At 36.3% G+C, this 23,767-nt stretch overlaps 1 protein-coding gene across 1 annotated transcript in view; it reads right to left on the bottom strand.

The window, feature by feature from the left end:
- loxhd1b (lipoxygenase homology PLAT domains 1b) overlaps nucleotides 1-23,767 on the bottom strand; it is a gene marked incomplete at both ends in the record, with an annotated part of 110,063 nt that overhangs the window by 31,104 nt on the left and 55,192 nt on the right. Inside the window, 11 exons of the mRNA XM_079826292.1 lie at nucleotides 695-857; nucleotides 3,431-3,547; nucleotides 4,556-4,737; nucleotides 7,082-7,246; nucleotides 11,694-11,822; nucleotides 11,923-12,027; nucleotides 14,596-14,741; nucleotides 14,861-14,991; nucleotides 19,072-19,223; nucleotides 21,089-21,404; nucleotides 23,007-23,167. Of these exons, the coding sequence (XP_079682418.1) occupies nucleotides 695-857; nucleotides 3,431-3,547; nucleotides 4,556-4,737; nucleotides 7,082-7,246; nucleotides 11,694-11,822; nucleotides 11,923-12,027; nucleotides 14,596-14,741; nucleotides 14,861-14,991; nucleotides 19,072-19,223; nucleotides 21,089-21,404; nucleotides 23,007-23,167 (1,767 nt within the window). The remainder of the gene's footprint in view (nucleotides 1-694; nucleotides 858-3,430; nucleotides 3,548-4,555; nucleotides 4,738-7,081; nucleotides 7,247-11,693; nucleotides 11,823-11,922; nucleotides 12,028-14,595; nucleotides 14,742-14,860; nucleotides 14,992-19,071; nucleotides 19,224-21,088; nucleotides 21,405-23,006; nucleotides 23,168-23,767) is intronic.

Below are 23,767 nucleotides of genomic sequence, written 5' to 3'. Positions count from 1 at the left end.
ACACACACACACACACTGATGCGAGCACGTACTCTCCAGCGCGTCCTCCACCTCGATCTCGCTGTGACCCTGACACACACACACACACACACACACACACACTGATGCGAGCACATACTCTCCAGCGCGTCCTCCACCTCGATCTCGCTGTGACCCTGACACACACACACACACACACACACACACACACACACACTGATGCGAGCACATACTCTCCAGCGCGTCCTCCACCTCGATCTCGCTGTGACCCTGACACACACACACACACACACACACACTGATGCGAGCATATACTCTCCAGCGCGTCCTCCACCTCGATCTCGCTGTGACCCTGACACACACACACACACACACACACACACACACACACACACACACACACACACACACTGATGCGAGCACATACTCTCCAGCGCATCCTCCACCTCGATCTCGCTGTGACCCTGACACACACACACACACACACACACACACACACACACACTGATGCGAGCACATACTCTCCAGCGCGTCCTCCACCTCGATCTCGCTGTGACCCTGACACACACACACACACACACACACACACACTGATGCGAGCACATACTCTCCAGCGCGTCCTCCACCTCGATCTCGCTGTGACCCTGACACACACACACACACACACACACACACACACACACACACACACACACACACTGATGCGAGCACATACTCTCCAGCGCGTCCTCCACCTCGATCTCGCTGTGCTTGAGCGTCCCGTCTCTCAGCAGCTTCTCCGTGATGATGTCCGACGGCACCAGCTCTCTCACCGTCTCTCCATCATCCTCAGAGCGGGCCAGCCAGCCCTCGCAGGGGAAGATGGTGGTCTCAGAGCCCTGGACAAACACACGACCCCAGACACAGCCACACAAACACACGCTCACAGCTCAGCTTCTGACCCCAGCCTCAGCCACACATTTAAAACATCTGAGGATGAAGCAGCGCTTCCAGAGAACAATCATCACTTCCTGGGAAACTGGAGCAATATTCAAAAGCTTGGGGTCGACTTTAAAGCTCTCCAGTAATCAGTGAAATATTCCTCCAGTGTAGATCAGCTGTACACACACACACACACACACACACACACACACACACACACACTCCAGTGTAGATCAGCTGTACACACACACACACACACACACACACACACACACACACACACACACACACACACACACACACACTCCAGTGTAGATCAGCTGTACACACACACACACACACACACACACTCCAATGTAGATCAGCTGTTCACACACAACACACACACACACACACACACACACACACACACACACACACACACACACACACACACACACACACACACACACACACACACACACACACACACACACACACTCCAGTGTAGATCAGCTGTACACACACACACACACACACACACACACACACTCCAGAGTAGATCAGCTGTACACACACACACACACACACACACACACACTCCAGTGTAGATCAGCTGTACACACACACACACACACACACACACACACACACACACACACACACACACACACACACACACCAGTAATCAATGTGATATTCCTCCAGTGTAGATCAGCTGTACACACACACACACACACACACACACACTCCAGTGTAGATCATCTGTTCTCTATGTGAATATATAGTAAAGTGTCATTTATTCCTGTGATTAATCATCATTACTCCAGTCTTCAGAGTCACATGACCCTTCACTAATCACTCTCACATGATCAACACACATTTATGATTATTATCAGTGTTTATATTTTATTTCTCAGGATTCTCTGATGAATATAAAGTTCATAAGAACAGCATTTATTAGAAATAGAATCTTTTGTAACATTATAAACGTCACTTTTGATCAATTTAATGCGTCCTTGATGAATAAAAGCATAATATGAAAAATATGTTAATTTCAACTTTTTGTAATAATTTTCAAAGTCATTTTAAAGTCATAATTTTTACATTTTAAGTAATAATTTTATGTCATAATTTAGGTTTAAATTGACTTTTTGTCATAATTTCAATTTAGTATTTAAACTGTCATAATTTTGACTTTTTAAGTAATTATTTGTGCTTTTTATCTTCATATTTTTCTGATATATTTTATTTCTCAGGATTCTCTAATGAATATTAAGTTCATAAGAACAGCATTTATTAGAGAGAGAATCTTTTGTAACATTATAAATGTCACTTTTGATCAGTTTAATGCGTACTTGATGAATAAAAGCATAATAAGAAAACTTTTTGACTGTCATAATTTTGACATTTTAAGTAATAATTTTATGTCATAATTTAGGTTTAAATTGACTTTTTGTCATAATTTCAATTTAGTATTTAAACTTTGTCATAATTTTGATAGTCATAATTATGACAAGTGATAATTTTGACTTATTAAGTAATAAAAAAGTAAAAATTATAACATTAAAAGTCGAAATTTATGTCATAATTTAGTTTTTATTGTCATAATTTTTTTACCTTTTTTACAATTTTGACTTTTTTAAGTAATAATTTGTGATTTTTATGTTCATATTTTTCTGATACATTTTATTTCTCAGGATTCTTTGATACATATAACGTTCATAAGAACAGCATTTATAAGAGATAGAATCTTTTGTTACATTATAAATGTGACTTTTGATCAGTTTAATGCGTACTTGATGAATAAAAACAACATGAAAAATATGTTAATTTCAACTTTTTGTAATAATTTTAACTAAGTCTTAATTTTGATGTTTTAAGTAATAATTGTATGTCATAATTTAGGTTAAAATGACTTTTGTCATCATTTCAATTTAGTATTTAACCTTTGTCATAATTTTGATAGTCTTAATTATGACTAGTAATAATTTTGGTTTAAATTTCTACTTTTAATGTTTTAATTTAGTTTTATGTCAGAATTTTTACACTATGTCAATTTATGTTTAAATTTTGACTTTTATTGTTATCATTTTCATTTTCGTTTTTCATAATTTGAACCTTTTTGTCACAATTTTGACATTTTAAGTAATAATCTGTGCGTTTTTAAAAATAAACTGTGACACATTTTATTTCTCAGGATTCTCTGATGAATATAAAGTTCATAAGAACAGCATTTATTAGAAATAGAATCTTTAATAACATTATAAATGTCACTTTTGATCAATTTAATTGAATTATTTCTTTAAAAAAAAAACATCAAATCAACAGACTTTGACTCAGGCGTCTCAGAGCCACCAAACCAACATTTGAGATGCTACGATGCCATTGGTTGGCTGGTTAGTCCAGTTATCCAATCACAGCCTCTCAGAGTTTTTTGTTCCCTTCGGATAAATCAACCATCCAGTCAGTTTTTTATGCATATTTATGAGCGCTTCCATCCAACCATCTCCCAAAATCTGCATAAAAATAGGTAAACAGCCTAACTCACCTTTCCTTTTCTTAAAAGTCTCCTGATTTCCACTCTGTCCAGATGCCAGCCGGGGTTCGTCCCTTGGTTATCGTGTCCGATGCGGATCTTCTCGATGATGTCACCAATGTCTTCCAGCTTCAGAGAGACACAAAACAACACCGACGGAAACTCTTGTGTTTTTGTGGAATGTTCCAGTGGTAAAGGGTTTATCATATTGTTTATAACCTTGAATCAGAATAACTTCATCTCTTCTCTGATGACGAGGGCGGGGCCACCTGTCACTCACATGAGATCAGCCAATAGAGACAGAGCGTATTTAGGCCACGCCCACACCGGGGGGAAAAACAATCCAACGCTCTCCATTGACTTTGCATTGCGTGAGGCTGCCTCATTGTCATTTCGGACTTATAACAAAAAACAGAACAATGTCTGAAAGCTGATATGTGACAAAGGTGTACAGCAAACACAGAAATACGTTTTTATAAGCTGTCGACCCAAAAAAACGAGCGTTTAAGAAGATAAAAGTGGATACAGGCAATACGAAGTGAAGCTTCAGCTGAAGAATGGGGACATTTTGGGATCCTGACACTCAGTATGCCTCAATATGTCTATGTGTGCAGTAAAAATTCTGTCACTGTTAAGTCAAATATCCAAATGTCCGTTTAATATATTATATTTACTGTCTCTGATTACATTCCCCTCTAGTCGTCGTAGTTCTCAGTGTAATATAATGTGTCTCAATGGCCTGAATCCACTTTTTTGTCCTTAAACGCTCGTTTTCTGGGTCAACAGCTTATAAAAACGTCTGGGTTTTTGCTTCTGGGTTTTGTTTAGCTTGTTTCCTGTACACTTTGTCACATATCAGCTTTTATACATTGTTCAGTTTTTTGTTATAAGTCCGAAATTACAAAGAGGCGCTTCACGCAATGCAAAGTCAACGGAAGCGGTTTGATTGTTTCCCCCCCAGTGGGCGTGGCCTTCAGATTATGACGCGTGTCGTTCTGTCTCTATAGCAAACCACAACCATCCAATCAATTCCCCACAGACACAATCAAGCCCCGCCCTACATTTGTTGTTGTTTGAGAAGCGCTTCACTCGATATACGGCACACTAGAGAAGACGAGCGCAGCTTTAGACGCTCACCTCCACTATGAACATGTCTTCTGCCGATCTCTCGAAGTACAAGCGTCTCTCTCTCTTGTTGACGCACAGGTACTTCTGCTGAGTGGCCAGGCCCTTCTGACCGTACAGGACGATGAAGACGTTTGCGTCCGTCCCCGCGGCGAAGACGTCGCTCGTGAAGGTGGTTATCTCATAGGGCACGACTACAGGAGAAAGACAAAGAGCTCTTTACAAATACACACATTCAAATACACTATAGAGCAGAAGTATTGAGCCGCCCCTCCATCCCTGAGCTCAGGTGTTCAACCCCTTCATGGCCACAGGTGTGTAACTCCAGCTCTAGGCCTGCAGACGCTTCTACACACATTACTGAGAGGATGGGCCGCTCTCAGGAGTGTGTGTGTGTGTGTTCGCTTCTACACACATTAGAGAGAGAATGGGCCGCTCTCAGGAGTGTGTGTGTGTGTGTTCTCTTCTACACACATTAGTGAGAGAATGGGCCGCTCTCAGGAGTGTGTGTGTGTGTGTGTGTGTTCGCTTCTACACACATTAGTGAGAGAATGGGCCGCTCTCAGGAGTGTGTGTGTGTGTGTGTGTGTGTTCGCTTCTACACACATCAGTGAGAGAATGGCCCGCTCTCAGGAGTGTGTGTGTGTGTGTGTGTGTGTTCGCTTCTACACACATCAGTGAGAGAATGGGCCGCTCTCAGGAGTGTGTGTGTGTGTGTGTGTGTGTTCGCTTCTACACACATTAATGAGAGAATGGGCCGCTCTCAGGAGTGTGTGTGTGTGTGTGTGTGTGTGTGTGTTCGCTTCTACACACATCAGTGAGAGAATGGCCCGCTCTCAGGAGTGTGTGTGTGTGTGTGTGTGTGTTCGCTTCTACACACATCAGTGAGAGAATGGGCCGCTCTCAGGAGCTCAGAGAACTCAAGCCTGTGCAATAAGTCCAAATATTATACTCAATATTCCACGCTCAACTGTTAGTGGGATTATGACAAAGTGGAAGCGATTGGGAACAACAGCAACTCAGCCACAGAGCGGGGTCAGCGCATGCTGAGGGTCACAGAGCTGGGTCAGCACATGCTGAGGGTCACAGAGCGGGGTCAGCACATGCTGAGGGTCACAGAGCGGGGTCAGCGCATGCTGAGGGTCACAGAGCGGGGTCAGCACATGCTGAGGGTCACAGAAGTCTCCAACTTTCTGCAGAGCTCCAGACCTCCAAACTTCTGTGGCCTTCAGATGAGCTCAAGAACAGTGTGTAGAGCTTCATGGAATGGGTTTCCATGGCCGAGCTGCTCATCCAAGCCTTACATCACCAAGTGCAATGCAAAGCGTGGGATGTAGTGGGGTAAAGCGCGCCGCCACTGGACTCTAGAGCAGTGGAGACGTGTTCTCTGAGTGACCAATCACACTTCTCTATCTGACAATCCCATGGACGAGTCTGGGTTTGGCGGTCGCCAGGAGAACGGGACTTGCCTGACTGCACAACTTTGTGGGACCAGTTTGGGGACGGCCCCTTCCTGTCCCAGCATGACTCCAGTGCTCAAAGCGTCTCCATAAAGACATGGATGAGCAAGTTTGGTGGAGGAACTGGAGTCCTGAGCTCAACTCGATAGAACAGCTTTGGGATGAATTAGAGCAGAGACTGAGAGCCAGGCCTTCTCGTTCAAACCGCTGAATCGACTCACTAATTCATAACGCTTCGAAGCTTCATGAGGCCGTGTTTTGAAATCGCCATCACTATATAAGTCGTTATTTAGGGTTTTTTTGCGCACAAAAACTATTCTCGCCGATTCATAAAGTTATTTTAGAGCCGCTGTAGTGAGATGGACTTTGTATCGACGTCTTTAGTGTCTTTTAAGGGTCTTGAGAGTGTAAAGTTGAGCCAATGGAGGCCTTTCAGAGCATCAGATTTACACTAAAATATCTTCATTTGTGTCTGAAGATGAACGGAGGTCTGACGGGTGTCCAACCACATGAGGGTAAGTAATTAATGACAGAATTTTCATTTTTGGGTGAACTAACCCTTTAATGCTTCACCAAGACATTTTGGACAATTTCATGCTTCCAACTTTGTGGGCCCAGTTTGGGGACGGCCCCTTCCTGTCCCAGCATGACTCCAGTGCTCAAAGCGTCTCCATAAAGACATGGATGAGGAGTTTGGTGGAGGAACTGGAGTCCTGACCTCAACCCGATAGAACAGCTTTGGGATGAATTAGAGCAGAGACTGAGAGCCAGGCCTTCTCGTCCAACATCACAAATGAAGAATCCCCATAAACACACTCCTAAACCTTGAGGAAAGCCTTCCCAGAAGAGCTGAAGCTGTTAGAGCTGTAAAGGGTGGGCGACTCCATTTTAAACCCTTCGGATTAACAATGGGAAGCTCGTGTGTGTGTGAAGGCAGGCGGCACAACACTTTTGGAAATATAGTGCATCTTCAGTCATTTTGATTTAAGAATGTTTAGATGCTGAAAAACAATACAGAAACACAGAGGAAGAACATGATTTTTAAACAGCGTTAATGGAAGCAGTGAATCTCTCGTACACGGCGTGTAAAGTTCAGTCTGCAGGTCCGCGGGATACAGATCTCGGACGATGGCTCCGTCATCTTCTCCTCTGTCCAGCCAGCGGCCGCATGGGAAGCGAAGCCTCTGTCCTTGAGAAGGAGCGTCAATCTCCACCCAGTCCAAGAACCAACCCGCCGACCCTCCTGAAAAACACACAGATCCACGATACTGGAGTGCCACAAGGCTCGGTGTTAGGCCCGCTGCTATTCTCAATATATATGCTGCCAACTTGGTAATATTATAAGAAAACATGGAATTAGTTTCCACTGTTATGCCGATGATTCTCAGATGTATATATATACAGTGGTGGAAATGGCAGAAATTCACTAGGCGGACTCTAGTTTGGAAAAAGGGGTGGGGGGGTTCTTTTCAAAGTGTCTTGACACTTATCAGTAATATCAGTATAGTGCGAGATGAGTATGATGCAACCATGCATTCCCATTAAAACTATGTGACAGGGCAATGGAACAACAGCTTAACATGTCCACAAAACATAATGTCTGAAAAAAACATTTGAGGAATCGATAGTGCTGTCAATCGATTAAAAAAATTAAGTAATCGCACATTTTTTCTGTAATTCATGCGATTAAAAACATTGTTTTAATATTTTTACTAGAGATGCTCCGATCAGCATTTTTGGGGCAGATCACCGATTACCGATCACCAAGATCATGATCTGCCGATTGCCGATCACTGCCGATCACAGAATGGCAGGGGAATGGCAATCTTTCATCTATAATCTTGCAGAGTTTGCACCATGTGTAGAAATGAAACTTACTCTAAATGAACTGAGTCAAGATCTTGAAGAACCACCAAGTGTTTATTTTAGAAAATGAGATAACTTAAGGCTACTGTAGGCCATCTTTCCCAAATAAATGTATTTAATAATGTATATTATTATCTCACTTAAATATTTGATCATGCAGTGCATTTTTGTTTTTAAAAACAATTTTTCAGGTAGGTCTAACATTAGTATTGAGGTAAGAATACTAAAGACATTTAATAAGAAATCAAATGTAAATTAATATTGGTCTTCCCTGAATAAATTAAATTAGTTTAATCCTTACACTTAAGGTTGCAAAAGTTAGTCATTCAAGAGCAGTGAGTGTCATAAAGGTTCATCAAACAACACAAGACAAAGAGAAACTCAGAGACAGCAGCAGTTTATTCGACAGCTGTCACTTTAAGAGCGAACACGGATACGGTTACAGTTGCACATGTTCACTCGCGAGTCACGACGGGGTTTACGTGCACACTCGTCAAGACGCTCATTTAGTACATACATTTGTGTGTATCTGACCATTTCAGCGCAATTTGTACTCGTAAGCTTTTTGAGAGATGGCCTGTGTGTGTGTGTGTGTGTGTGTCTCTCCAGTGCGCGCGAGTGCTGAGCGGTTTGAACACTGGCAAGACTTAAAAATAAATGCAAATGATAAACTTTAGTGACGATGCGACACAGCCTCGATTGTGCAAAGTGGCAAATCCTGTGCAGCTCCTGTCAACTGTGCAGCTGGATTTTAGTGCAGATGCGCTGATGTGAAGCCATTTGAGCATTTTGAAAGGGAGAAAGAGAGCGTGCGCACGCAATGATTCACGCGCGCTGTTTGTAGAACTTACGTCCCACAGAAAGTTTTCAAATGACTGCGTAAGTTATTTAATATAGAAATATGAATTGTACCTCACCTTCAGCTTTATAATTATTTTACCCGCGCTGGAAAGAGAATGAGACGGTGTCGCTGCATATCATGCCCTCGCTCTCACGGCAGGTGCGGGTTTATGTGTCGTCAGCTGCGATCGGTTCATGAGATCTGCCTTTTTGGAGACCGCAGATCAATCATCCCAAAGCGATTATCGACCGATCGAGATCTGTTGATGATCAATCGGAGCACCCCTAATTTTTACATTGCAATGATTTAATAATTTCACAGTTACTGTCCAAATGAATGTAGAAACAACTTAAATACAGTTTACAGTTTAAATAAAAGCTATATCAATTCCAAATGAACTTGAAAAAAAAAATCCAAAAACTCATTTTCATTTATGGCGATAACATGAAGATGTGCTTTGGTTTAGTGAAGATTTGCTGCCATCTACTGGAAAACAAACACTTTTAAAAAATAAAATTATACCAATTCTTCCCTACGGCCACTACAGTTTATGGCTACTTAATGTTTTGGGTTTTTTTAGATTCATGTTTAAACATTTCTAAAAGCATTATTATAACAATAAAAACGCCTCTTATCATTTTTGAGGTGCGTGTTGAGATATAAACCGCTAAATAAGCCTATTAAATATTTGACGACTGTTCACGAAAGATGTATTCAACGACCCACAGTACTAATACAGTGATGTAAACTGTTCATTATTTTTATGGGATTTCGCCGTATTTTATTAAAATTAGGGCTGTCAAAAGATCAATCATTCATGTATATATTTAAGAAATATTTGCATGTAAATACTGTATATACATTTATATAATCTATAATATATATAAATATTAGGGCTATCAAAAGATTAATCGCAATTAATCGCATCCAAAATAAAAGTTTGTTTTTACATAATATACGTGTGTGTACTCTGTTAATTATTATTTATATATAAATACACACACATTCATGTATATATTTAAGAAATATTTGCATGTATATACTGTATATACATTTATATAATATATAATATATATAAATATAAATGTTTTATATATAAAAATAATATTTTTTTCTTAAATATATACATGCTTGTGTGTGTATTTATATATAAATAATAATTAACAGAGTACACACACATATATTATGTAAACACAAACTTTTATTTTGGATGCGATTAATCGCGATTAATCTTTTGACAGCCCTAATTAAAATATGTTATAAGACACGTTTTACATTTTTGACATAGTGAATGTGTGCTTATTTTAAATAAAATACTATTCGTGAAACGTGTCTATCGCGCCGCAGGACCTCCAGACGTGCGTCAACGCGCCTTTCCATTGAGTTATCATTGAAATCACTCGCTCCTGACGCTCTATTCGCATTTGCAGCATTACATTATATCACAGAATATCCCGCTTCGTATTTATTATTATATATTACGCTACGTTTATGTGGATATTACATTGTAGACTATTGACTATAAAATATAGAAATCCTTTGAATAATAATTAAAAAAAACATCATGTAAAAATAACCTTTTTGTTTTTTCAACTGAATTGCCGCCCCCTCGAAAATTCACCCCCCCCCCCCCCCCCCCATTTCCACCCCTGTATATATATATAGAGCAGTCAGTGCAAATATAACGGTATATACACATAATATTTCAGAATCTCTAGATTAAGGTCGGGTAGAAACATCTCAGAGATCATCACTGCTGTCTAGGAACACTAGAGGCTCATTTATGATGTATTTCCTGTGTGTCGATGTATTACTCGAGAACAACAGTGGCCATTAAGAGCGTTTCTGTAAAGTTGCCAGGCAAACCAACACCAGACGGGTCACTAACTGTTTGCAAGCAGCTTTTAGAGGCAATCGAGCCGAACAAAGCCTGATTCAATCCCAGCTGTCACTCACGCTGGACTCGAGTCATGCTGGGAAACTCGCATTAACAAGTTGGGAAGTCGGAGCAAGATGGCGGTGCACCTTCTCTTAATAAACTACACATGGTTTTTCAACTCTACTTCTAGAAAATGAAGAACAAAGAATGTGCATCATGTGCGTTTTGCTATTTTATGTTTTTAATTCTTTTTATCGTACAACGATCAGGCATAACATTATGACTGGTGAAGTGAATGGCCCGTGTGGTCCGATCAAGTACTGGAGCTCAAATTGATCTTTCCAACATGACTTGAACCAAGTGTGCCACACAAGTCCTGAAAAGTGAAGCCAAAGCGTCTCCATCGCCCCCAGGTGGCTGGTCCCAGTATAGGTCATAAACCCCGCCCCTCCATGTTATCGAATGGGATGTGAGATAAACTAAACAATCAAATTAAACTTAAAAATTTGTATCATGCTGATGTGAGTTCAAGTGTTCGTTCTTTAACCCCTTAACTGTCACCGTCCCGCTAGCGCACTTTTTTTTAAATCGCCCTTTTTTCACATCACATATTTTAGTAATCATCATAAATTAGGTCTCAATCGAAAGCTTACGAACTCAAAATTCATCCTGTGAAAACCATTTTGAAATTGGACGTTGCGTTACCATGGAAACGATGCTCTGAATTCTTTTAGCGGGCTCCTCCCCTAGTGGGCGGTGTCAGGTTTCATTTTACAAAATTTATTCGAAGTACTTTATAATCAAATCTTTTTCTAATCTTGACAAAACACATATCGTCAGAAAGGTCTGAGTCTCAAGGTTCCATATTCGGTGACTGTTTTGTGATAGAAGTGACATTTGGACAGGAGAATGCATTAATGTGGATGACACCCGGTGGCTATTTTTGGCACAGAGCCTAAACAAAATCTCATGGGAACTTCAATTTTTGTGATATCAACTTCAAATTTGGAACACAAATTGCTTAGACATATGGCTTTGACTTTATAGTAATTTTATAGTAAAAATATTTTGTAAAATATGCGCTTTCGCTCACATGTCACTCACCTCCGTTATCATGGCCGATTCTCAGTTTCTGGAGCTCTCCGAGATCGACGGCCTCCACGGTAAACTCATCGATCATTCCCTTCTCAAACTTGTTCTTGTGTGATTTAGAGGCTTTCAGATTGATGATTCCTGAGTGAAGAAACCAAGAAAAGCTATGAGAATGATCAGAAGAGGTTGTGAAGAAGAACACTCATTATTTAACACAAGAGATGATCGTGTGTGTTTTCACCTGTGTCATCGTTCTCTCCGTATAGGATTGCAAACATATTGGCGTCTGTTCCAGCGTGTTTCTTTTCTCCCGTCTTGATCCTCAGCGTGTATGTTGTTGACATTGCTACAAACAAAGAATAAATTAAAAAATGAAATGATCACTTTGTCTGATAGACACAACTGGTCTCAAATACCGTAGGTGGGCGACTATTGTATCTATTGGCGTTCTTATTATTCTGCTTCCATTTCTTCTTCTTTACGTGTGGTAAAAAGTTATGAAATTTGGCACAATGATCGAGGTCCGTCCAAACATTCACCATACCAAATTTGGAGTCTCTATCTCAATCCCTCTAGCGCCACCCCCTTTCCAAAGTTTGACTTACGCTTGTGACGTCATTTTCCGTCATGAAAATTTTTCCGCCATTTTGAATATTCAGAAATGGCTACTTTTTCAAACGTTACTCCGATATGAAAAAAAATTGAATCTCATCTTCAGACCATGCCGAGAAAAAGTTATAGAATTCAAGTTGATTCGCCAAACCGTTCTCGAATAACGCGCAAATTAATTTTGACGAAGAGTGCGCCAAAATGAACGCAACGCCATATCTCCGCAGCGCTTTAGCGTATTCTGACCAAACTTGGTGTGTGTAATGACCAAGGTTATAATCGTGAACGAAAACGAATGAAAAAACGAAAACTAGTTGGGAAAAAACATTGTCGTTAACTGAAATAAAAATAAAAGTGTGTGTTTGGCAAAACTAACTAAAATAAAATAAAATTATAGATTAAATGTCCTTAGTTTTTGTCTTTGTCAATGTCTTTCATAGAGCAAATATGAGTTCGCAAACGGTTGGTATCTCGTGAACACCTTTACACAATCACAATAAAAATATATGGTGTAAAAATATGAATATGTTTAATTCTGAATATAATGTTGTCAGTGTGTTAATGTCGACCCGAGAAGCGATTGCTACTTTAGAAAGTTAACTAGTCGCAAGTTTGAGGTAAAATGCACTTGGGTTGTCGATGTCAAAATACTATAAGCTGTGATTTAAATATTAAATAATGTTATGTCATTTACTCTTACACTGAATGTTTGCTGCTTCAGTCCAGATGAGTGTGTGTGTGTGTGTGTGTGTCAGATGAGTAGGCTTTTGTATAGGGGACATTTAGTATAGGGTGTGAAAATTGTACAGCTGTGGTATTTGTATAGGTTTAGCTCAATTTAGGTTTAGGTTTAGCTATATATGTGTGTCTTCTTTAGTCTGTTGGCTCTTTAGGTGTTTTACTGGCACACGTCACACACACATTTTGCACTGCGGAGTGTTGAGACTGTTTACATATTTGTGCCCATATGTACATTTTATGTACTGGTTTTATTTTTGAATGCATATTTTCTAAAATTGTATGATGTTTTTGTTGAGTTATTATTACACAATACTTTTTCTGACCTTTTTGAATCTCGTGCCTGACAAATAACCCAAATTACAAAAAAAAGACTAAAACTAACACTAAAACTAATAAAAACTAAAACTAAGCATTTTCAAAAAATAAAACTAAACTAGCAAACCCACTTTAAAAACGAATTAAAACTAAACTGAATTTGAAAACAAAAAATTAAAGCGAAAATTTTTTTTTAAACTAATGAAAAATGCAAAACTATAATAACCTTGGTTATGACAACCATGACCTGAGGTTATAGGCACAGTTTCGGCACAGGAGATATATAAAAAAAATGTTTGCTTATAACTTCTTAACGCTTTAGCCAAAAATAAACTGGTCTCTTTAGATTCAGTGCAGCATATACTCAATATATACTCATTTCCCATATCGGCCATTTTGGGCATCAGCCATTTTGAATTTTGTCGTAAAATGTGTTTACGAACGCATTGGCGTATTGTTACGAAACTCGGTATGTGTCTTCGGAACCACGCCCTGACAGTGCTCAAGAAGTTTCAGTGCACCGCCACCTTGAGGTCAAAAGTTATAATGAAATTTCCAAACATGCCAATAACTTTTGAAAAAATTAGCCTATTGAGTTGAAACTGGTCTTAATATAGCAATTTTGCCATATTTGGCCTAACTTCCTGTCCGCCATTTTGATTTTATTTCAAAACATACTTTTTTGACTCCTCCTAGACCGTTTGTCTGATTTTCACCAAATTCGACTCAGATCCTCTTCAGACTGTGCTGACAAAAATTTATTGATTTCGTGTCAATAGACGAAACCGTTTTCGTAACATGCAACAAATTGATGCCAAAATGACACTTGAGGCTGTATCTCTGCAATACTCTGGAATATTGACACCAAACTTTTTTGTGTCATTGCCACCTCACTCTGACCACACCACATCAATTTAGTCACAGCGCCACCTATTGGTAAAACGTGATAAAAAAATATTCCTCGTTATAATAATGAATGCGCAGAATAAAGGGGCGGGGCCTGGTTGAGTTAGTTAGTCGTGTGTTGAAACTGCCGGTTATAATAAGGGGTGGGGCATTTCCCAAACACCAATCACAACACACTGCTCCAGCCGACCAATCAGAGCACACTGTGCTTTTCAGAAGGAGGGGCTTCATAGAGACAGAGCGTTACTGACAGACTGGGAAGAGAGGAGCCGCAATAATGGAGAATATGAGGGAATAATCAACACTCAAGCAGGAAAGAGCTCAAAAACAATGTTTCTTCCACCTTTCTGCTCCAATCCCAGTGTGGCTCCGGACTCCTCCTCATCCTCGTCCTTCCTCATGAAGGCCTCATCCACAGGAACCAGCTCTCTGGCAATCTGACCATCATCTTCATCAACCGCTAGCCAGCGATTACAGGGGAAGTAATACCTGCAGCGCAACCCGATATGAAGCTGTGAGATCTGTGTGTGTTGACGGTACGTGTCACAAGCGCTTCAACACAATAGACTCATGAATAAATCGGCACAAGCCACAAGGAGTGAACTCACGTGGTGTCGTCTTTAGTGTCCACGATCTCCACCCGGTCCAGGTACCAGGCCGACTGATGGCTGTTATCGTGCCGGATCCGCAGCTTCTTCAGGGGCCCGAGCTCCACGGCCGTGATGGAGAACGAGTCCTCCTGTGTGTGAGCAACAGATCACCATCAGTCATTCTCAACTTCATTCAGGGCCATGAATGTGCAAGAGATGTGCACATTGACCAGCCCATGGTTTCCATGGCAATGTGTCAGCAAACATTTGAGAAACACTGCAGAAAATGCTCTTCCTCAGTGTTTCTGTCTCGTTTTCCTGAATGAAATTGTCATTGTTTGGACACATTTACTGGAGAATAGAAATGACTGAAGATATTTAGACTGAAAAATTAGTTTGTGCTTAAAACAAGAGCAAACATCAGCCAAAAAATAAAGTCAACTCAAAGTGAAAACAACATTATTTTTCTGACCCCACTTGTAAAATCTTCAGTTTTGTATATTAATTTCAACTGCAAGTCATAATTTTGACTTTTTAAGTAATACTTTTGACCTTTTTTCCATCATAATTTTGGTTTAAATGTCAACTTTTTACAACATAATTTTGAGTTGTCATAATTTCAGTTTAGTACGTTAATTTTAACTTTTTAAGTAATACTTTTGACCTTTTACATCATCATTTTGGTGTAAATTTCAACTTTTTGTCATAATTTCAACTTTTTACATCATAATTTTGGTTTAGATTTCAACTTTTTACATCATAATTTCGGGTTTAAATTTCAACTTTTTACGTCATAATTTTGAGTTGTCATAATTTCAGTTTAGCATGTTAATTTTTTAATTTTAACTGCAAGTCATAATTTTGACTTTTTAAGTAATACCTTTGACCTTTTACATCATAATTTTGGTTTAAATTTCAATTTATGTAATAATTTTTACTTTTTACATCATAATTTTTGTTTCAATTTCAACTTTTTACGTCATAATTTTGAGTTTTTAAGTCATAATTTCAGTTTAGCATGTTAATTTGAACTGTAAGTCAAAATTTTGTCTTTTTAAGTAATACTATTGACCTTTTACATCATAATTTTGGTTTAAATTTAAACTTTTTGTCATAATTTTGACTTTTTACATCATAATTTCAGCTAAATTTTAACTTTTTATGTCATAATTTTGAGTTTTTAATTCATAATTTCAGTTTAGTATGTTAATTTTAACTGTAAGTCATATTTTTTTACTTTTTAAGTAATACTTTTGACCCTTTACATAACAATTTTGGTTTAAATTTAAATTTTTTACATCATAATTTTGGTTTAAATTTCAACTTTTTACTTCATAATTTTGAGTTTTTAAGTCATAATTTCAGTTTAGTATGTTCACTTTAACTGTAAGTCATAATTTTGACTTTTTAAGTAATACTTTTGATCTTTTACATCATATTTTTGGTTAAAATTTCAACTATTTGTCATAATTTTGACTTTATACATCATAATTTCAGCTTAAATTTAAACTTTTTATGTCATAATTTCAGTTTAGTATGTTAATTTTAACTGCAAGTCATAATTTTGACTTTTTAAGTAATAATTTTGACCTTTTACATCATAATTTTGGTTTAAATTTCAACTTTTTTGTCATAATTTCAACTGTTTACATCATAATTTTGAGTTTTTAATTCATAATTTCAGTTTAGTATGTTAATTTTAACTGTAAGTCATATTTTTTACTTTTTAAGTAATACTTTTGACCCTTTACATAATAATTTTGGTTTAAATTTCAATTTTTTACATCATAATTTTGGTTTAAATTTCAACTTTTTACTTCATAATTTTGAGTTTTTAAGTCATAATTTCAGTTTAGTATGTTTACTTTAACTGTTAGTCATAATTTTGACTTTTTAAGTAATACTTTTGACCTTTTACATCATATTTTTGGTTAAAATTTCAACTATTTGTCATAATTTTGACTTTATACATCATAATTTCAGCTTAAATTTAAACTTTTTATGTCATAATTTCAGTTTAGTATGTTAATTTTAACTGCAAGTCATAATTTTGACTTTTTAAGTAATAATTTTGACCTTTTACATCATAATTTTGGTTAAAATTTCAACTTTTTGTCATAATTTCAACTCTTTACATCATAATTTTGAGTTTTTAAGTCATAATTTCAGTTTAGTATGTTAATTTTAACAGTAAGTCATAATTTTGACTTTTTAAGTAATACTTTTGACCTTTTACATCATAATTTTGGTTTAAATTTCAACTTTTTGTCATAACTTCAACTTTTTACATCATAATTTTGGTTAAAATTTCAACATTTTACATCATCATTTTGAGTTTTTAAGTCATAATTTCAGTTTAGTATGTTAATTTTAACTTTAAGCCATAATTTTGATTTTTTAAGTCATACTTTTGACCTTTTACATAATAATTTTGGTTTGAATTTCAACTTTTTACGTCATAATTTCAACTTTTTACGTCATAATTTCAACTTTTTACGTCATAATTTCAGTTTAGTGTGTTAATTTTAACTAACTCATAATTTTTACTTTTTAAGTAATACTTTTGACCTTTAGGATCATCATTTTGGTTTAAATTTCAACTTTTTGTCATAATATTGACTTTTTACATCATAATTTCGGTTTAAATTTCAACTTATTACGTCACAATTTCAGTTAAGTATGTTAATTTTAACTGTAAGTTATAATTTTGACTTTTTAAGTAATACTTTTGAGCTTTTACATCATAATTTTGGTTTAAATTTAAACTTTATCATAATTTCAACTTATTACATCATAATTTTGGTTAAAATTTCAACTTTTTACATCATAATTTTGCGTTTTTAAGTCATAATTTCAGTTTAGTATGTTAATTTTAACTGTAAGTCATAATTTTGACTTTTTAAGTAATACTTTTGACCCTTTACATCATAATTTTGGTTTAAATGTCAACTTATGTCTTAATTTTGACTTTTTAGGTCAGAATTTCATTTATGATTATTATCAGTATTTTTGTGGAAACTGATACTTTACTATATATTCACATAGAGAGCAGCTGAAATGCTTTGTCTTTATGATTAAATTAATTTTTAAAAAGTGTTTTATTTTGAGTGGTTATTTTTGAATTATTATTGACATTTTTATGATTTAATTTAATTTTGAGTCTGTAAAGCCAATTTTGAAAGTACAACACAATAGAAATAGATAAGAATTCTACAATTTCTCATATATTATGTATGTTTTATTCAGGCTGCAATGCCTCGATTCGGAGCAGCACATCGGATGTGTGTGTGCTAAATAATGCATGTGCTGACATTAAAGGGTTAGTTCACCCAAAAATGAAAATTCTGTCATTAATGACTGACCCTCATGTGGTTGGACACCCGTCAGACCTCCGTTCATCTTCAGACACAAATGAAGATATTTTAGTGTAAATCTGATGCTCTGAAAGGCCTCCATTGGCACAATGTACTTTACACTCTCAAGACCCTTAAAAGACACTAAAGACGACGATACAAAGTCCATCTCACTACAGCGGCTCTACAATAACTTTATGGAGTGACGAGAATAGTTTCTGTGCGCAAAAAAACCCTAAATAACAACTTATATAGTGATGACGATTTCAAAACGCGGCATCATGAAGCTTCGAAGCGTTATGAATCAGTGAGTCGATTCAGCGGTTCAGAGCGTTATGAATCAGTGAGTCGATTCAGCGGTTCAGAGCGTTATGAATCAGTGAGTCGATTCAGCGGTTTGGATCGCCAAATTTCAGCAGTTTGGCGGTTTGACACGCGATCCGAATCATGATTCGGCTCACTGATTCATAACGCTCTGAACCGCTGATTCGACTCACTGATTCATAACGCTCTGAACCGCTGATTCGACTCACTGATTCATAACGCTTCGAAGCTTCATGATGCCGTGTTTTGAAATCGTCATCACTATATAAGTCGTTATTTAGGGTTTTTTTGCGCACAAAAACTATTCTCGTCACTTCATAAAGTTATTGTAGAACCACTGTAGTGAGATGGACTTTGTAACGACGTCTTTAGTCGTTTGTAATCAGATTTACACTAAAATATCTTCATTTGTGTCTGAAGATGAACGGAGGTCTGACGGGTGTCCAACCACATGAGGCTCAGTCATTAATGACACAATTTTCATTTTTGGGTGAACTAACCCTTTAACAGATGAGTAAGACTCTCCGACTCCATCATCATGAGGGATCTCACCTGTCCGCGCTCAAACTTGTTCAGATGGTTGGACTTCTTCAGCCGCCGCTCTCCCGTGTCTCCGTTCTCGCCGTAGATGTTGATGAAAACGTTGGCGTCCGATCCGCCGCCCATCATGTCTCCCGTGAACACGTTGACCTCGTACGTGTTTTCTGAGGCGGGAAGGATGAGGAGTTATGAAAGCAGGCTTTATTAAAGGGTTTACCTTGATTTGAGGACGTCCCCACCAGTGTTAATTTCGTTGACGAATAATTTTCGTCAACAATCTTTTTTCACTGACGAAAACGAGACGATAACTAAATAAAAACTAGTGTTGGATGACTAAAACTAGGACGAAAATTTACTGTCATTTTCGTCAACACATAAAAACGAGACAAAAATGTTAGGGAGGGACGATTAAGGAAGAGATCCAGTCAGAACTGATGTCCTGTGTCACAGCACATTTAATTTGAACTGATCTAACCGCGGGAAAACACGGCGCTGTTGCGCTTCTCCAGGCTCACGCATCCCCAATCCAGCGCTCCAGAGCGATTCACAATCAATGAATAGCGCACATTTATGCCACGCAATTGTATATGAACTAATGCTGATGAATAATGACAATGTTTACTTTATGATGTTTATATAGTAATATGTTTTAGACGGTTGTATCAATGCATATTTTATCTCCTGAACTTGAATGAGCAGCTGCAATAGAGGCGCAGACATTTCAAAATAAGAGTCCCGGTGTATTTCGAGCTTGTTTATAATTTAAAAGTCACGCATTATACATTATATTAGTATTTGGTTACACAATAAACTGTATTTCATTTAATTCCCATTTAATTGATAGTCAGGAGGAAAGACCAGTATTTGACACATATTCAATAAAGTATCAGGGTTATAATAGTTCACTAAAACCATAAAAAAAATCATTACTTGAAATTAAATAAATGTTAACTGAAATTAAAAATAAATAAATAAACAAACTTATTTAAAGCTTTAGCTTTACCTGATATGGCCTACTAACTAAAAGAAATACAAAGATATAAAAACTAGATAGATGTTTTTTTTTAAAAACAGATAAAAAAGTGAATTGAGCTCTTTCGTGTATTTTTAATGTCAAAAACAAAATGATGTCAAAATTAAATGGAGCTTAAATGCTTAATGTATTACAATTGAACTAAACTCATTAGATTTTAGGAGACTAAATCTACAGTAGATTTAGTCGACTAAAATCGTATGATATTTAGTCGACTAAAACTAGACTAAAGGCCTGTACACACCGGGACGAATATCGCGCGCGCTTATCGCCAGCGTTTTTCGTGCCGTTTTTCGGCGCGTCTTGCGTGTTCACACCCAAGCGATTTTCACTGGCGCTGCGCCGAGTGAACGTGCACATTCAGTAGATGCGCTCCCGATACACAAGATGGTGCTGCGGCACTTTAAGCCTCTGACACTCGCTTGTCACACAGAAGGAGAAGTGAGACAGTATTTACGTGCTTGCCAAAACCATAGACATATTATGTATATGGACAAAACCATTCACACACTTTTTGCTAACTGGCAAGCAGCATTAGCAGCTCATCTTCTTCTTTGTCTACTTACTACTTCTTCGTCGTATCAATGTGTGCTCGGCAAGAGCGTTTTGTGCTCGAGCGCCACCAAGTCGTGTTTTACTGTCACTTCAGCAGCTCCAGGCACGTGAACAAAAGCGCCGATCTCATTGGTCGGACAGTTTTTTACGCGCCGCGTCAAAATAAAAAAACGAACCCGAGGCGTTTTTTTTAAAATGACGCTTTTACGCCTGGCGTTTTGCGCGTCGGTGTGAACACTCACATTGGCGCCCATTGTTTAGTCCCGAGGCGTTAAACGTCGGCGATAAACGCGTGCGAAAATCGTCCCGGTGTGAACAGGCCTTAAAACTAAAAACAATTCAGGTGACTAAAATATGACTAAAACTAAATGGCATTTTAGTCAAAAGACTACGACTAAAACTAAATCAAAATTTTCTGTCCAACTGAACACTGGTGCCCACCCTCCAGCTCGTCTCTGTCCTCGGGCAGCAGCTCCACCACGGTCTCTCCATCCTCCTCATCTGAGGCCAGCCAGCGGTCGCAGGGGAAGCTGTAGGTCTGCACCACCTCACGCATCTCCTCCTCGCCGCCCTCCTCCTCCTCATCCTCCTTCTTCTTCTTCTTCTTCTTCTTCTTGTCTTCCTTCTTCTCTTTGGGCACCATGGCCATGACCAGCCGCTTGACCTCCACCCGGTCCAGGAACCATCCGGAGCCGAGGCCCGTGTCGTCGCTGCTGATGCGGATCTTGAAGATCTTCCCCACGTCTTTAGCTTCAGTCTGAGCACAGAGCATTAGTGTGAGGAGGAGGATCATAAAGCCATAACAACAAACACGGACCGAAAATATCTCAATCATAAAACTAAAATACATCAATATTAAACGTTATTTAAAATTTCAATAAACCATTTTAAATGCATTAAAATAAGACACTTACTAAAAATACATTTAAATAAATATTTTTAAATAAGAACAATACAATAAAACAGTAATTACAATTAAATCAAATAATAAAAATCATTTCAAAATAAAATCAATCAAAATTTGTAAAATCATAAAAATATTAAATAAATCAATTCAAATAAACCCTTACTAAAAAAAATATTGAAATCATAAAAACAGTTAAAAATAAAATAAAATTAATATTAAACACTTTAATTAATAAATATTAAATAATATCAATTTAAAATAATAATAATTTTAAAATAAGAACAATCAAATGAAAACACAACAAATTTATAGTTTAATAAATCATAAAAGTGTAAAATTCAAATAAATAATTAAAAAATAAAAACAATTCAAATAAAACCCTAACTAAAAATTTAATAATCAAACATGTAAAACATAAATAATTAATTAATTAAAATTAAATAAAAAAACAAACACTTATTAAAAATGAATCAAATCATAAAAATATGAATAAATCATTTTAAAATAAAGTCATCAAAATTAAACACTTACTAAAACACAAAAATATTTAAGTTTTTAATTAATAAAATTATTAGCGTAAAAAAACGTATTAAAGTTAATCAAATCATAAAAATGTGAAAAATCATTTTAAACTAAAATCATCAAAATTAAACACTTACTAAAACACAAAAATATTTAAGTTTTTAATTAATAAAATTATTAGTGTAAAAAAACGTATTAAAGTTAATCAAATCATAAAAATGTGAAAAATCATTTTAAACTAAAATCATCAAAATTAAACACTTACTAAAACACAAAAATATTTAAGTTTTTAATTAATAAAATTATTAGCGTAAAAAAACGTATTAAAGTTAATCAAATCATAAAAATGTGAAAAATCATTTTAAACTAAAATCATCAAAATTAAACACTTACTAAAACACAAAAATATTTAAGTTTTTAATTAATACAATTATTAGTGTAAAAAAACGTATTAAAGTTAATCAAATCATAAAAATGTGAAAAATCATTTTAAACTAAAATCATCAAAATTAAACACTTACTAAAAATGTATCAAATCATAAAATGTGAAATTGAAATCATTTTAGAATAAAACCCTTACTAAAAATTAAATAAATCAAAACATTTAAAATTAAAATAAATAAAACTTTAAAATAAAAACAATAATTTTAAAATATATTTTTTAAAATTAAACACTTACTAAAACACTAAAAATGATAAGTGTAAAATTAAAATAAAACACAAAAGATGTGTGAAATCATAAAAATGTCAAATTAAAATAAATAACTTAAAAAGAAAATTTTCAAATAAAACACTAAAACATATGAGATATTGAGTTAGTTTGCGTGTCATTTAACATCAAGTGACATGCAGATGTGCTGATGAATCTCACAGGGCTTCAGATCTACTGGATGAATCACATCATTATGATCACGTGTGTGTATTTATTACCTTGAATATCTCAGTCGTTGCTCGTTCAAAGTTATTGGAGCGGCTGCTGAGATTGAGCACCTCCGTCTTTCCCTGATCTCCGTAGATCTGGATGAACACGTTAGCATTCGTGCCGCCCGCAAACACGTCCCCCGTCACCACCGTGATCTCATAGTTGATCACTGAAGCACAAGAGGACGTTAAACCTTCATCATCATCATCATCATCATCATCATCATCATCATCATCTTCATCATCATCATCATCATCATCTTCATCATATTCATCATCATCATCATCATCTTCATCATCATCATCATCATCATCTTCATCATCATCATCATCATCATCATCATCATCATCATCATCACACAACATGTGTCAGGTTATTCAAAGAGTTATATTAATAATCATAACACAATACAAATAATAACTAATATAAATAATCACATGAATTTAATCATTACATCTATAACATAAATAATTTAAAAATAAAATAAATCAAAATTGAACAATTACTAAAAAATAAGAAAATCATAAAAATATGAAATTTAAATAAATTATTTAAAATAAATAAATTAAAATAATCACTATAAATGTATTTAAATATAAAATATGAAACTGAAATAAATTATTTAAAATTAAAATTTCAAAATAATTTACATGTTTCTAAGATTTAAATATAAATTCAAATAAAACACATTCAAATTACATAAAAGAAATATAAAATATTTTTTTTTAAATATTTTTTTAATTTTTTTATTTAGTCTTTCAATTATTTT

Source organism: Gobio gobio (assembly GCF_949357685.1).
Source record: "Gobio gobio genome assembly, chromosome: 10".
Lineage (NCBI taxonomy): Eukaryota > Metazoa > Chordata > Actinopteri > Cypriniformes > Gobionidae > Gobio > Gobio gobio.
This window is presented reverse-complemented; position numbering and strand designations above follow the sequence as displayed.